General features: G+C 40.0%; 1 protein-coding gene across 1 annotated transcript in view; it reads right to left on the bottom strand.

The window, feature by feature from the left end:
• Window positions 1–17140, bottom strand: part of STAG1 (STAG1 cohesin complex component) — a 170082-nt gene that overhangs the window by 20224 nt on the left and 132718 nt on the right. Inside the window, exons 21-24 of the mRNA XM_086618038.1 lie at window positions 15698–15785; window positions 13995–14075; window positions 5129–5221; window positions 1797–1971 (exon numbers count right to left, since the gene is read on the bottom strand). Coding sequence (XP_086474164.1) covers window positions 1797–1971; window positions 5129–5221; window positions 13995–14075; window positions 15698–15785 — 437 coding nt within the window. The remainder of the gene's footprint in view (window positions 1–1796; window positions 1972–5128; window positions 5222–13994; window positions 14076–15697; window positions 15786–17140) is intronic.

A 17140-nucleotide genomic window follows, 5' to 3' on the forward strand; every position in this document is an offset into this window, starting at 1 on the left:
TCACTCTGTGAATGAAAATGAAGCTACACACATAAAATGTTAAATATAATCTGAAATAATAAAAGCATATTGCACAACTAAGATAAGAAAATGAAATCGGCTATAACAGTTGCAACAGAAGTGAATATTCTGTGGTATTTAGAAGATCTTATTCTTGGAGGGAATCTTCCAACCAGTCTGAAGAACTCCAGAGCTGTGGCAAGGGGAGAAGGGAGATAGTGTCACCGAGACTCTCTTGCTGCACTCCTACTGGAGCCACAGTACTTAAGTCACATGTTTGATCACAGGAAATCTGCTACGAGCAGCAGAGTTGCCTGTGGATACGTACGCGAGGCATAATCCTGAGATGCTCTAACACGCAGAATTGAAGCCCATTAGCACACACCCCTCTCCACCTTCTTCATTTCTTCTTATCATTACTGCTGTGTTCTGAATACTAAAAGTTATAAATGGTCAGAATGACTTCATGGAGTCAGAGTGGCATTAGGGAATGGAGATTAAATACAAAGATCTTCATCCATCTTTTCGTTGTCTTCCAAGTCCAATCGCAGGATGTTAAGGAACAGCAATTTTGCTAAAGAGTAAAAAAAAATTGGACGCTGTCCTCCTAAAATCTATCCTTGATATATTATTCTGAACATCAAACTCACAAAGTATGACTAACTGCACACAGATTTCTGGTGAAAGTGTGTTTCAAAATGTATTTTTCCCAGGAATCCTTAAAGAGATGCTCAACAGAGATGTCAGCTACTAAGAAGCCAGAAGACCGGAAACACCTTTAGAGCAAGAATACATCCTCTGAGATCCTAGTTGTACGTATCGCTGTCTTAGCACCTATGTGTCATGCCAGTTCAGCAGAATTCAGAAGATGTGCCCAGAAGAGCACCGCAGGATGCAAACAGCAGCTCTTTCACACAGTTTGACTATCTGGGAATCCATCTCTTCTCCAAAGCTATTTAGGATTCAGAAACTGAGCACCTCTGTACTTGCATTTAGTCATTTAATACGCATACCAGCAGCACCAAGTTATTTAAAACCAGACCCAAATGACAAATCTGCCTCTCGACTGAAAGGCAAAAACCTCAAGTCATCCTTGTGAGGAGGTAGAGTTGGGGTCACCTCAAACTCCGGCCTCTCAAAGCGTGTCCATGCAGACGCCTATGAAAGAGCAAGGAAGCAAGCATACATGATGCTTTCCCAATACTTTCTTAGTCTCCAAGCAAATCAAGGATGTCCTGAGCTTGATTTGGTTATTTTGGAGAAGGAGCAGAAGGGATGTTTATTTAGTAACATCAGAGTTTCTTAAGGCCTTCTTTGCTTAGAGTTTTGCTGGCAAGGTTTGCCTTCAGGATCCTATAGTAGTAACTCTATATCCTATTTAGTAACTCTAAAGGATTTCTCTTCTATGTACTGTTCCATTGTACTTCTTCCCTTGAAGCCATATAAAATGAAGTCTGCTGCTGAACTAAGATTGTACTGTTTTGGAAATAAATATTGAGAAAAGCACAGATCCGTAAAAGGAGAATAATTTTGTCCAGATTTATAGTATGTAGGTTAAAGGCTACTCCCATGTCTTCTGAAAACATCTCTTTTTATGAAGTGAACTTTATGAGTACTTACTCTTCTTCAACACAAGTAGTACTGAATATTGAATATTTCATATTCACATCTCCCCAAAATAAAGGAGGAATAAATCTGAAAACACCTAAGCAAACTGATCTGAAAATTCAGGTTTTTTCTTTCTTCCGTGTCTATATGAAAAAAAGCTAAGTAGAAAACATAAAAGCTAAACATACCCATGCTCTGGTTTTCATCATCTTGGTCAATAAAGACATGGTCCATCACAAAACTGAGAAGTTCTGACTGGAGGCCTGAATCTGGATTAAACACCAAAGGTTGAAGACCTTCTCGACCTCCAGTCATCAGCTGATGACTAAAAATCATCAACAGGTCACAGAGCAGCATGAAAGCCTGAAAGGCAAAAGAGAATGAATGAAGTAAGAAGAGCAAGTAAAAACTAAAATACCATTTATCTAATTTCCAGATATTCCCTGCTATTATCAAACGTCCTTCTTTAACTGTGCTCAGCTGTAGTTGTTTGTGTGCTGTGAAAATTGTTCACGAGGGTTTCCCCTAACTTTAAAATGTTATGCCTTTGATTCCTGTGTAAGGAACTGTGTTTACTACATCTTCCATGCCCAGGATGATCCATATTACACTTCCATTTCTTCTCTATGAAAGAACTCTAAATCTGCCTCTGATCCAAGGGCTGTAGCCAGATTTGTAGTAAAAACTCCTCTCTTGATAAACAGAAAAGTTAAGCAAGCAAAAAAAATTCATAACATTATGAGGGAAAATGCAAGCTGAGTCACTGTCAGACCCTGAAAACACACAGAAGTAGCTGTAAGCAAAGAAATCCTTGCAGAATTTAATCAACAATTCTCTGCAAAAAGAATTGAGTAACTCTGCACAGCTTTCGAATCTCCACAAAGGCCGACCGGGGCATTATTTTCAATGATTTACGCTCATTACTGTTATACCCTTGTTACCTGAGAACAGAGAAAGAAGGCAGCTATTAATAACTTTATTTCTTTCAAGGGCTTATCTGTATGCTCCTGTGCACGAGAATAACACTGTCTTCCCCAATGGCTTATGTTGGAGTGTCATAGCCAGCTGTATTCATCTGCATTGCATCCAACACCTGAGCACCTTTCAGAAAGTACTTTTTAATCATCTTAGTTTCTCTGTCTTTTAACCTCAGGTTCTGAAAACTGAGAAAAGGAGGAAGGTTCAAAGAGTGAATGCGTAGAAAGACTCCTAGAAGACCTATGGTGGATGTGCTGTCTCTTCCCCCGAAGGCAGCAGGAGTCTCAGGCAGGGCAGTGTCATTCACCGTTCCCAGGTAGGTGGGAGCCCAGGGGTGTCTCTGAGTGAAGAGAGATGGCAGAATAGCTCTGACAGAGCCATGGCATCCAGCGTGGGCTTTGATTCAGCCCCATACTCCCCCTCTACAAACAGCTTAACGGGAAGATAGTTAACTGTGTGTTTAAATATATTTTTGAACCGAGCCTAAGGAAGAGCAGTGAGTGAGAGCAATCTGCTTTACAAACCTCAGAACTGAAATCTTTGTGGAGGCTGAACGTCACAGCAGCTCACTGATTTCTTGGAGTGTGTTATAAAATCTGAATGAGCTGCACTCAGGTAAGAACAAAATGCAAATCGTTGTAAACCATGTTCTGCTTAGACTTTGGAGACAGATGCCAGCATTTGGGATTTTTTTCTCTGGATCCAAACAGTTGTGATTCCTTTCAGTGATGAGATCAGCTGCTCTAAACTCCTTTGATGCTCACTAGAATTTAATTTCATTCTAACATAGACTGCTAAAAAAAAGCAGATGAATTATGCACTGAAAGTGCTTATTTCTGTCCAGTATAAATACTGCAGTGGACTCAGAGACAGATGTCTATACATTGTAGATACGCCTAGTCACAGGAGATTTATTTCACTCAAACAGTCTAGGAAAATTTGAAATGTTTGAGTTCTATTTCTATAAATACTTAATACTTTTCCCCTCCTTTGATATGTACATTGATCTCTGGAAAGAATGTACAGATTAAGAAGCAAATGGTAGGGACACAACATAATTAGCAGAATTCTCAAAAAGATCCAGTAAAACAAAAGGATTAAGGAACAGCCCTGCACTCACGCAAATATACTTTTAAGGAAGAAAATGAAAAAGAACATCAAAGCGTTAGCTGGAAGGTCCTCTGGAGTCTCTAGTCCAACCTACTCTGACAGGGACACTTGCTGTCTCTATGTCTGGTTCGTCATGGCTTTGTCTAGCTGAGGTCTGAAAGCTTCCACAGAACTGTGAACTGCAAAGAAGCTGCTAAGGAAAGTTTAAATTGCCACCAGAAGAAACTGTGGCCACTAATCATAAAAGGATAAAGACACGTTAATATATATCAAGAACAAAAATGTTGCAGTAATGAGAAGGCTCATTTAACGTTTGTTGATACAGAAAATATATTAGTGCTAGATTAAGCTAGAATGGTTGGTATTTTCATGAAGCTGGATGATATTTTCACATTATATCACGTTAATAAAATATGCCAAGAGTAACTACTCAGAATATTAAAAAACAATTACTAAAGTTAAATCTGCTGGAAGACAATGACATGTCAGAGTCTTTTAAAAATACATAAACAAGTGACATCTCTGAGCCCTTAATATTTGTAATTATCAACTCACAGAACACAGTGTAAATGCCAAGAAGAGCAATCTCTCAAATAAATAAAACTGTCTTTTAAGAAGTATTAGCAACCTAAGCTACAACAGTTATATTGACGAGAATCTAAAAACCCCTCCAGATCTTTATATTTCGATAACAAAGACACTGTTTAAGTAGATACTTTGATTTTTCAAGGAGACGTAACTCTTTGTGAAGTGACGACTTTTGCATAGCGCGAGAGGACACTAAATTCTTAGGGTTATTCAGAGAATTCCTGTAAAATGAATTAACTTCTTTTTCTGCTAGAAAACACGCAGTGGTATGATCTGTACTGCTAGAAGCCTCCATTTTCTCCCATTAGCCACAATGGGAAAGAGACACAATAATTAGTATTCACCACTACATTTAATGGAATTATTAGGACAAGGAAACAATGAAATATCATCGAGGCTTCAGGCATTTGCCTTTGGCAGAAAAGCAGTCACTCTAGACTCCCTATTAGTCAATAACGGGGAAAAAATCTAGGAATGTACAGAGAAAGATCAGCCCATTTGAGGACTCAGCCACTCTCAAAAAGTGACTGAGACACTTACTGCATCTGTTCATGCAGTAAGTGTCTGAAGGAATAAGCTTTTATTTTAGGTGACCGAGTTAGATGCCTAAAGTTACAGCAGCTGAACATGGGCTTAAGCATCCAGGTTCCTTATGTCATATCGAAAATGAATTTGCCATTAGCTGTGCTTCCAAGGTGCTTTTAATACAGCTCTTCCTATGGGGTGTTTGCTGAGTTTGATTCAGGCAGAAGGTGCAGATGGTTTTACTACACTGTCATCTTGAGTTTTACTACAGTTTAATACCCACGCTTTTCTGAAAGCATGCGACAGACATTTCCTTTACCTGTTCTTTGACTGGAGTGTTGACGTTTGACAGACACTGCTGGCAGACGGCCAGAAAGGATTTCACAGTTTTCCTCAACACCAGTAAGTCCTCCTAGAATAAATGTTAAAAAAGGATAACGTATAAATATTAATAAAAGGTTGCTAGGAAAAAGCAAAATAAAAATATGGGGATAAATTCATACATTCAATCCTATAAACTTGCCAAACAAAAAAAGGCCATGAAAAAATATGCTATTCATAGAGCACAGAGTAAAATAAGACATTAATTTTCAGAGGAATGACCCAAAGTTTCCCTGTAACAAACGACAATAATAAAACAATACACTTCTGAATTAAATTGTCTGTATTTTATACTGAATGTAAAATTTAAACGTTTCAGAATAGAAAGTTTAATATGTCAAGGTCAGCCTACCTGGTGGTTTATAAAGAGTGCTGCATTCAGATAAATCATCATGAACCAAAAAGTATAATACCCATGAATGTCCCAAGTTCAACAAAACCATTATCCTAACAGCCCACAGACATGGGAAATGTGAAGGCAAATCACAGAAATCTGATGAGTTATGGAAGAGGAAGGAAGGTTTGTTGATCTGGAGAAAGGAGGATTCATTTGTGGGTGCAAAAGAGAAATGAATGGTTGTTCTTGATCACCTTGATCTAGAGAGAACTGACGTGTACTTGAAATGTGGGAACTAGAAGTGGCAGGTCCAACAGGAAAGCTGTGTACTTGGACATGGGGGAATTAATGCAGTACCCTAATGAATACTTTTCTTTTTCTGCTAACAAAATAAACTAGTGAAGCAGAATCGTGAGAACACAGCAAGAAGCCACATGGAAACAGGAAAAGAACGCTCCTATGTGAAAAGCTGGGACTGTCTCTAGCGTAACCACGAAACGCACTGAAAACGCACATGGCTTCTTGGCACATCCTTACAGAGTTACTCTGCTTTACAGTGGTGAGAAACCCAACACCAAGAAGGAAACAAGCAGCAGAAATCACCAGGACTTTGTGTCAGCTTCGAGTTTTGTGAGAAGGACTGGCTTTGTCCGGGTCAGTCCATGATCGTGCTACTCTGCATTGCGCAGGTGATACAAACGCTCGCTCCTGCCCCGTCTGCTGTACCTCGCGTCTCCCAGCACTCGGATCTCCTCCCGTGCCACCAGAGCTCTGCCGGGGCCCCACAGATGACAGCATTTCTCACATGCACCTGGGTTCACTGCTTGAAAGATCTTCCCCTTCCCAGTTTTCACCATCACTGGTTTCACGGAAAGAAGCGACCGCAACAGCCGTTAATTCACACCAAGAGTGCGGGCCTACTGCTCCTGCAGACCTTCCTCTCCCAGCTTCCCGATGGAAGACACTGCACGCTACAGAACAACCTCCACCTAAATCTAAAGGATCTACACAGTGTACACGCAACATTTTCCTTGCTAAAAAATTCCAGTTTTTAATTATGCTGGCTGTTCAGTCCATGTTCTCATCTCTAGTTTTAGCTTTTCTTACTGCTTCCTATCAGAAGATTCTGTTATTCTGTGTTTACTGAAAAGCCTTTTTGTGGTCCATATGTTCTTCCTGCACTGGTTCACAACAGAAGGCAGGTCTGCAAGTGTGCCAAAGCACCCCAAGGATTCCTAAAACTCTGAACCTCTTGTAATTTTCAGCAGAGTGAGTGTGGTTTTCTGATATGGACACTGAAGGTCTCTCAGCTCTTTGATAACATAGCCTTGATATTTTATTTTCTTTGATAACATAGCCAAGGGTCCCTTTGCGCCACCGCATCACACTGCCATTACATCATCTGTGAGATGACTCTGCTCTAAGTCACAACTCTCCACTCATCAGCCTTCTTGTTCCCAGATATAAGCCTTCCACTTGGCAGCATTAACATGTCTCTCTTTTTAATTGTATTTTGTTTACCAATTGATCTCTCTCATCCACATTTTATATACCTTTGCTTTACCTTCCCTGACCACTGGTGAAAACTATCAGTTTTTAGCACGGAACAGATCTCTCCTGGAATGCGCAGAAGCTATCCCCTTGTGTGATGATCTCCCATTTACAATTTTTTTCTAATATATTCATCAGCTTTGAGCTACTGAACATGAATGACATTAAATTCATATAATCACCTGAAACACAATGTGATACTAACATCTTACAGAAACAGGGATTTCATCTGCTTTCCTTATCAGTCAAAAATGCAATCTTCCCAAGAAGAAATTTATTTGTCCCTTCTGGTCTTATCTCTTGGCCATGTCCATTCTGCCCTTCAGCCTTGTACTGACTGTGTTTTCTATCCCAGTCCAAGATTTTACCTAGGACTGATGCCAGTTAACTGTTACATAATAATCTGATTTACAGCCTTAAACATTGGGATTACAATCACTTTAATGACTTTCTACTTTCTATCACAATTATCTTCCATTTAGATGTTAATGAATTCAACAGAGAAACGAAAACCTATGAAAAATCCGATATAAAGGTTAAAAAGTGAATGAGCACGTCTCCCATTTTTCTTCCTGTCACAGAATGAGTAACACGTAGGTACACGTTATTTATTATCCTCTCTCTTCCTTGCATGACAAAGAAAGGCTGACTGAACAGTGCAACAGAGCCATCTGGAACTTTTCTAAATTTGGAGAAATCCCCAGACTACTAGAGAGTGGCAATGTTTTTTTTAAAAGAGAAAATGGGAAGGGAAAAAATGAATTAGATTTTCAAGTCTTTTACCATTCTCAGGCACACAGCCCAGGCTCTCGAGGTGTGACTACCTGGTATGCTGGCTTCAGCAGGAAAACTAGGGGAAAAAAATGTTACCCTCCTCTTGGCTGCTGGGGTAAAACCATGGGGTCACGTTGTGAACTGGATCACTAAAGTGACCCAAGATAAAAATAACTCCTTCTTGAACTGTACTACGTAAGATCTTCAAATTTAACTACTCCATGGCAGGAACAAGAATGAGCTGCCAAGAACAAGGACTTGTACTGGCTTTGCCACCACCTGTAACCGAACAACTGTGTTCCCAAGACTGCCATCTGAAATTTTTCAGTTATTTTCTAGCTTTAAATTGAAGTTTGCTTTTTCCATTGAAGCCACGCAGAAATGCTGTGCTTTGCTAGGGTCATCTACCAAACTCGATGCCTTTCTTCCTATTTTCCCACTGCCTTTCCTCTAAACTACTTATTTGCAGTATTAACTTCCTTCTTGCAACACCAACTCTTCGATAAACTTTACAACGTTCAAGAGCCATCAGCTTTCAACTTGCCCGGGGAACACCATCCAACCTTTTGCACCTTGTGACTCTTTTCTTCCCTTCAGCATTCTGTGCTTTCTTCCATTGTGCCCATGGAAGTATGAAAAGTCACCGAGTCACTATGTTGGACCTTAAATCCCTCTTTAAATCCCCTTTACTAATTCCTCTGCCTACTAATCACTTTGTAACAGCTATGCATCTGGCTAGTCTGGCTGCTGCTAGCCTGTTTTGCCTTTGGTCTTGCCTCTGAACATTTGCTCTATTCATGCTTTTTTTTTTTTTTTTAAACTTTTCTAAGGTTTTGGACTCTATTCTTCTGCAAATATTTCATTTTCATTACATAAAAATACAGTGCATAGTATAATGGTCCCAGGCACCTGGTTTATTGAACACATGAAGAAATCTAGATGGAAACAACAACTGTATAAATTAATCCTCAGATCTCCAACCTCAAGACTGTACTCGCTCCCCAAGATCTACAGACAAGAGAACCCTTGCTGAGAAATTACCAGCTTCCTCTGAAACCATCCTCAAATCCCTTTTCACGTGAAGAACAGTTTTTCTCTAGGCTACCAGAAACTACACAGTATAAACCACTTCACCCCCAATACTGTGCTGCTTACCACTCATCTGCTCGCTGACAGCCCACACAGTCACGGCCTCAGCCTCCTCTGAACATGGACAAGACGACAACCAAAGATTAGAGCATTAGACTATGGACATTTCAAGGCTTACACGTTTCATTCTTACCTACTGCAACCTTCCTTTTAGTAATCAATTTTTCCTTTCAGATCTTAGACACTGACTCCACTGTATGCCCTTTTTTTCCACTGGCCACCTTGAAAAAGAGTTTTAAAATAACTCTGCCCCAAGTCTACGCTGTATTTAAGTTAACTGGTGGAATCTTTATTATTGGGCAGATAATTTGGATTTTCTTACTAATTCAAATATTCGGTAGTTATCATCCTTATATTAAAATGTCTTTGAAACATTTTTATGCTGCTATCACTTCCTTAAGCCCTATGATCAAAATTGTAGTTTATAAATGATATTACACAGTTGGGGGGGAATCTGCAGAGCACCCTCCTCGTAAGGGCCTGGATAAACAAAGCTGATACAATGAGAACGCGAGTGCAACAGTACCTGTGAACAGAACACCCAAACCTACCTGTTCTGAGGGTGTTTTTGCCTAAAAACTGATCATGCCAAAGAGGAAAGTTAACAATGCAGATTAAACAGTAACCAGGAGATTACCAAGAAACTTTTCAGAAAAGGAGGAGTCGCCTTAAAAGTATAAAAGCAGCATGAAAAGTTGCCATCACGAAGACGAATCTTGAGGTGGAACAGAGAAGCAGTTAAACCAAGTCAGACACCCCAACACTGCGACCTGTGGCACATCCTCTCTGCTGGAAGCCCTAAGTAGCCTGCATCCATCTGAAGGACTGTCAATATGGGGTGCAACACGCGGGAACCCACACCTCGAGCGCGTGTATGTGACTGCAGAGTGCTTTGTGAGTGTGGGTACACATGAAGCTGGAACACCCCCAAGTCCAACAGCAGCCACACGCAAGCAGGGAATCTCATGCTCCCAAAAGAAGAGCTTGTACCTCCCATTTCCTGTGAGAGTGGAGGTGTGCACGTGTAACTCTAAACGAGTGTCTTGGAGAGGGGATTAGAGTAATTTGTGAACAGTTAAAGAAGGGAAGTTTGAAATTGGTAAGTGTTCATTAGCATTATAAAAGTGTCTAGTATTCTGGTTTACTTGCTGTATAGCTGATACTTACTCTGGAGATGTGTTGCGCTGACTGCAGCACAACAATCACGTGTTGTTAATAAATCAATGAGCTGACTTGATTCTAATTTGATTTAAACCACAAGAGTCACACAGTTTTTCCCTGCCACCCATATAAAGCCTACAGACCAAAACACCTAGCCTCATGTAGTCAGCCATAATCCAAAACATTACAGCTGTAATATAAAGTATCCCTCAGAAAGCAATAAATGTGCCTTGGGCTTGGGCACAATGCCCAGGACAGTTTCCAAACAAGGACAATCCTCTTAGGAGAGAGGCTGTATTTTCAGAAGAGCCATCTGAACACCACATAAAGAAGAGCTTCATTCCAAAAAGATTCTGTTCCCAATTGTATACCCTTGGTTGTCATGTTTGACTCTACCCTAGAACTAATACACAAAATTATTAAGCAATTTTGAGCTCTACTCAAAGAACTCACTTTGAAAGAAATCTCACCAGAACCACCCACCCCGCTTACAAACTCCCTGCAATAGAACGTACACCTAATGGATGCAGAGCATACCCGATTAAGAAATGTAACACTTGCCAATATATGCCCACTAGTACCAAACCAAATACTTCCACCGAAACATTAACACCCTTGACTGCTGTACTTAATTCCAAAATGTTAATACGCTTTATCCTGTGCATTGAGTGCCTACATGGTAGGTGAAACAGAGCAGCTACTATTTGCCAGCATGAACTCACACAAATGACCCAGCTGGCAGCAGATGAGCATTTCTCACAGGATCAATCCCTCCAGCTCTGATCTCTCAGCCTGGATGCTCGAGGGAAATCTAAAAAAATCACCTGCTAAACACAAGCCTGGGAACAAAAATTGATACATCTACTGGATACTGAGAAGCAAGGACTCATGATTAGTTTTATGATATATTATAAATTCCCTTCTCCCCATTAGCATTTTCATCTTTCACCTTCCTTCTCTTCCCCACTTTCCAGCTCCTACTTTCCTCCTAGAAACTGTCTTCTCACCTCGCCTTCCCCTGTTCCCACCCCGCTATACGTATCAGTGACCTCTTCCTTTTCCTTCAGAGAGAGTTCTCCTGATCTGTATCTAAATAGAAACCAAGCCATTGTTCACAGCTGGTATTTTGCTTTGTAATACTCTGCTTTTATTTCAAACCTGAAAGGCTGGTACGTCCACAAGCCTCTCTAATTTTTACAGCTATGTCCATTGGTCTACTAAAGATATCATTTCAGCTTAAAAAACATCACCTCCCTCTGTCCTTAGATCATTACAGCTACAGCAAAGTAACACTAGAAAGCTGGATGGACCTACATACCAAAATACTGTGCCAGAAATCTTCCTGTAAAAGCCTCAATATTTAAAAAATGCTCATTAAATACACTATTTTTCATTTTTAGATGTTTGTGTTAATGCCTTTGTCTTCCCACACATTAGACTTTAGAAGTGATCCCCTTTAATGTCTGCTAATTTATAAGCCAATTCATGGCTTATAAAACAAGCAAGGGCAAGATGATCTCCTAATGGATTAAATGACAGATATAGTGCAGATCAGATTTATTTTCACAGTGAACAAGCCACAATGGAAAGTTTGATAGAAAAAACCCACACAGAACAAAATGCTACAACCACATCAGGTTTGTGGATTTCTCTTTATCCCATTTCCTTTGTGAGCACAGCTGAGGTTGCTGGCCAGGTATGAATTGCTGAAGGGCATTAATGCAGTGCTCCTCTTGAACTAAGCATGCAGAATAGTCATTATTTTTGTAGGGGGTGGGGTGAAACCCCAAATAATAAGTTAATAACAGCTCTGTAGGTTACAGTAATTATGATTTTCATGGGGTTCCCGAAGCAGAATTTACTTCTACTTCAAATGGTCATTCTCGATGAAGCTTTCATAGTTCCTTCCATTCCTATGAACCACGTTATGACTAATATGAATCACAATAGTATTAAAAATACATGAAAGATCAAGGCTATTCTGCATTCATCTCATAAAGCAATGTCCCATATAAACATATCCTATTTTGAAAAAGTAGACAAAGCCATACGATTGCACTAAGCTTGTCTGCAAGAAAAACCCAGTCACTGAAATAAATTAAGGTCTTCTTCAGCTTAACTGGGCCACCACAGTAATATTGCAAACAACAGTCCACATCAATACTTTGACACCAAAATGCAAAGCTTCTGACCAGGTCCTAGGCAGACAGATGCTGTATATGTTAGTCGCTAGCTGCAGTTTATGGCAAATATGTTTCTTTTGCCGTAATTTAGACACAAGAAAACATGCAAGTTTTCTCCAGCAATGCTGACAGCTGTCACCCTGCACCATCTATGTTATACTGCAGCAATTTACTGTATTTAGTTCAAAACAAATGGAGAAATGCAGTGAAAGGAGATGAGAAAGCTCTGTGCCTCAGCATTTGCACCCAGAGCAAGGCAAGACAGAGCACTGCTGCTCAAGGGGCCCAGCAAGTAGGACAGAGTTGCTGGGCATCTCCAGGAGTGGGTAAGACACCTAGCAAGACCCAGTAGTCAAGGGCACATGGGGAAAAAGTTTAATAAAGGTGTTGAAGACAGTGTCCAGGCTTGGACAGTTGACCAGGTACTGTAAGCGAACCTGCTCTAAGTGCTTGATTCCTCATACCGAAGCCATTCACCACACAGGTAACCAGCACTCCAGTTTTCCTTATTAGGGAAGCATTAGAATGAGATTGGTGTGTTGGTTTAATGGACTTAAGGGATGGAGCAGTGCATGGCCTCCTGGATTTACCTTTAGTTACTTAGCTCCTTCTGTCACAGTGAAATTTCTCCCTAAGGATAACAATGCTGCTAGCTAGGAGGACTTCGGTTGCTTTCCTGTGATGAGATTTTGAGTTCATTTAAAACAAATGGGATGTATTCAGTTTTCTCAGTCATAACGAGTCAAGATTTAATATTATATACTACCAGCATGCCAAAGAGAAAGAAGCTAAAGAAGCTGGGAGGAGAAAACAGAAACAAAGGCCAGAACAAAGAATACCAATTATTCTATTTTTCTAGCAGCTATTTTTAAACATCAATATATGTCAGTATTCAAAACAACTCAAAGAACTTACAAGGCATTTTTATCATTTTTATGTGCACAAAATGCTTATTTTAGTAGTACTTCAGTGTAGCATCTTTTTTCTTTTTGATGCTGATGGGAAAGGACACTCACTACTTCAGTGTTCATACCATTTTAATTTCATGTGTTACTTTTGAAAAAGCCCTAAAAAGACAGGATGCTGGCCTCTGCTTGAGGAAAGAGCTAAGGAGAGGTCCTGGAAAAGCGAAGTGCAACAAACAAGTTACAGGTAACATTGTCCTTACTGCATTACACTTGCATGTCACTGTTATTAACCTTACATTTGTATTTAGCAACATAAAAGATGTAAGTAGAAGGTAAGCAAGGCAAACACACTCAGAAATTAAGCTGTATGTGGTGTACAGAACAACAGTATTGCTTACAACTGTTAGGTAAGCACTGTCCGCATTACTTACCCGTTCACACAAAGTGCTCTGCTCACCATGAAGTGCAGTAAGTGTCTCCAGCAATGAAAATATAAAACTCAGCTAGTATAAAATCCTGATAAAGACAAGCTTCTGCTGTTTGTATAGCTTATTTAGACACATGCATGCTGTTAAACAGATCCCAAAATATCGAATAAATCAAACCCAGAAATTTATATCTGTTTCACGAAGACATAAACTGACTGTACAATGGGTGGAGTTACAGAGGAATCAGGTCTAATGCCTTTTCAGACAAGTTGTGTTTCTTCAGTGAAATCTGTGTGATCAAATGCCGACTTACTTTGGAAGGGGAGCCTTCAGTGATTTTCACCAGCTGCCAGAGAATAGAGTAATGGGAACACTGCAGTGCCTGAACAACTATCTGTAACAGAGGGAACACAAAGAATCCCAGCACACTGGAAATAACAAGCATATCAGTAAAGTGAGAAAAATTTATAATGCATTTTGGGGAGAAGAAACAGGAGCAGCTCTTAGGTAGTACTTATTGTTTTCAAGGATATTATGTTTTCCCTTAGTCAGTTTGGTGAAGTAAGAAACCAGCCTACTCCAGGTGTAAAAAAACCGTGTAAATGCCCGGAAACAGAACAGAAAACCGTGCACTAGAGTAGAGCAAGAGGTGATGTCACAGCGTGACACCTGTACAACCCAACATCTGCATATCTCAGCTCAAAAGCATCTGTTTAAATACCTCTAAATCTGACTTCGTTAGTAAAACAGTCTGGAAATTTGTTCCATTGTCAAATGAACACCTAGGCCAATTTCTAAAAAAAGGGAAAAAATACAAATTTTCTCATGGAGAAGCCTAGGCTCTTTTTTTATGGTGCCCATAAAAACATACATGATTGTCTTTTTAAATTTTCAAATCTATATTAGGTGTTAAGAATTTCAAAATCTTTCTGGCTTGAAGATGCTTCCATCAGTTTGTGGTTCTGTGTAGAACAAACCAAGTTTGTAATAGCTCTAATCACTTCACAAAACACTTTTTTGGAAGATGACCAAACCACTCCCTTTCAGCGAACTCCTTCTAGTGGACTGGGGAAAGAAATACTGAGGAGAGTTCAGATTTCAGAACATTTTTCCCTAAGATCTTACAGAAGTATTTGGGGAGCCATACCACTGTCAAACCCAGAAACTGAAGATGGCTGGTAGTTGCATGGACAGTTTTTATCTATTTTACCCTTCCCTCCAGGTAGCACAATTCCAGCATTAAATAGCAACTGCAGAGAGAGCAGAAGGTCCCACAGCTTAAAGCCATGACTTTCACATGGCGTGTGGCAATGGTCCTTTTTAGGTCCATTTAGCTCCATATGGTCGTTTTTAGAAGACACTTTTACAGAATTTTATGATAATTTTTTTTCTACATGAAGTCACGTTAGAATTAACAACTGGCTTCTAATTAAAATCAAATTATAAATTAAAATGTGCTGAAATACTGGAGTAGGCAGTCTGCAATTTAAACTGGAATCCTAGGAGAATCTGAAATGGTCCCTGTGCTCATCCATGAGAAACTAAAACCAAACTAGGAGGAAAAAAAGTCCAAGACGTGACTCACTAAAAGAACTCACTGGAAAGGCTGGCCAGCATCCCTGCTAAATGTTCTTCTCGCTTCCTGGTTTTCATAAGCTTCCATCTTACCTTCAATGCACAATAATCGTTTGTGATAATTCTAATTGCAGCCAAGGTTTCCAAATGCTGGGTTTCAGTCTGAACATCATGATTTATGCATTGCTTTTCACAGCCAGGAACATTAGTTACGGCTTACTTTACAGATGAGAAAGGTGAGGCAAGTAGCTCAAAAATCATAGAATCCAGGATTTTTCCTCTCCTGGACAGTGCCTCACTACAATATAAATTTCCTTCAAAACCCCGTGTTTTTCCTAAATATCTGAAATCCAGTGCATTAACCTTTTGAAATTCTCCACAACTAGACTCTTTAAAACTTTGACTCCCCAAACGACGCAGTGCAGGTGCTGCTAACGGTACCTGTTCTGGCATAGCTCCATGTTCAATTCCAGTTCTCAGTAATCTGTAGCAGTTACTGAACAGATCCCATTTTGTGAGGTCATGTGCACTAGAACGAGAGGTAATAAAGAGAGATTAGTTGTGTTCCTCAAAACTTACATCGCAGCGACAACATAGTCTGACCCGGCAGCTCCGTGGGCTTTGGTATTTTTGCAAAGCTGAGACAATACAGGCTGCTGACAAAGCAGCTGCACAGTGAGTTCACACCATGCTGAGAGCAGAAGTCAGGCTTCCTGATAATTCAGGGAAAATGCTTTACCACGTGGGGTTTTTGTAGGGAGGAGATAAAACTCTCTGCATACCATGTGTCTTTAAAGGTTACTTAAGTGTAGCTACCAGCTCCTTCTCAGTGTTGCCTCTAAATCATCTTTCCTCTTTGGTTCTAAACATTGACAGAACTGCAGAAGGCACTTCTCTGGCATTGCAGCAGAAACTATGGCCAAACTCTAGCAATATATACGGAATGAGAAATGGCTTTCAGCAAAACAAAGTCACATATTTTTCTGCTGTATCATTTGGAGAAAAATAATATACATTATCACTAGATGTTAAATATCCTGAAATATCTAAAGTAGGACAGCATGATATACACGTCCATGCGACAGAGATGGTGGTTGCCACCCCATTCATTGTTTCACATTTCAGTTGTACCAACCTGATTCACCAGCGAGAGGAGCACAAATGAGATTAGCAGCATATACTCTACAGCCTTACAGACCTCAATAGCTTATGATATAGCTTTTTTAATACAAAACTGAGAAATACAGAAGAAATTATAAAACATCAGGCTGCCTGAAAGACAAAAATTCTTTCTCACAAAAGAATTTAGGTTTAACACATTTTTCTGCAGTGGAATGAAACTGAGATAATTTGAAACGGTTTGTAATATGTTTATAAAAGAGCAAGCCACCTCAGAATAATCAGAAACTTGATGATTAAAACACTCACCTGGAAAAAGGGATACTCAGACCGAAGGGGCAAGTCTAAATTAGATAAAGCAGTCTCCTGCATCTGGCACTCTTTCATCCCAGCACCTTGACCACCGAGGTACGCTCACTTTTCCCACCCCTTCATGTCTGCCCTGCTTTGGAGCTGCCTGACTTTGCCTAAATAATTAACTACCCTGCTCAGCCAGAAAGAGGAATTCTCTAGTTCTGAAACAGACAGAGGTTGAACTCAAGACTGGGAATGCCTAGATCCTGTTGAAATCCCTAATATGAAACGCTTCCCAGTCTGGAGTGTATTAGCCCTGAAAAACCTCATTGATAAAAAAGTGTCACGGAAACCAACAATTAATGCCTTTGTGCTGAGAGCAAGTGAAGTGCGCGCTCGAGGGTTGTGTCATTAAGCCAAGGTGCATCTTGACTTCTAATTCAAATCCATAAATAGAACGATAGGAAAACT

Source organism: Tauraco erythrolophus, chromosome 11 (assembly GCF_009769465.1).
Source record: "Tauraco erythrolophus isolate bTauEry1 chromosome 11, bTauEry1.pri, whole genome shotgun sequence".
Lineage (NCBI taxonomy): Eukaryota > Metazoa > Chordata > Aves > Musophagiformes > Musophagidae > Tauraco > Tauraco erythrolophus.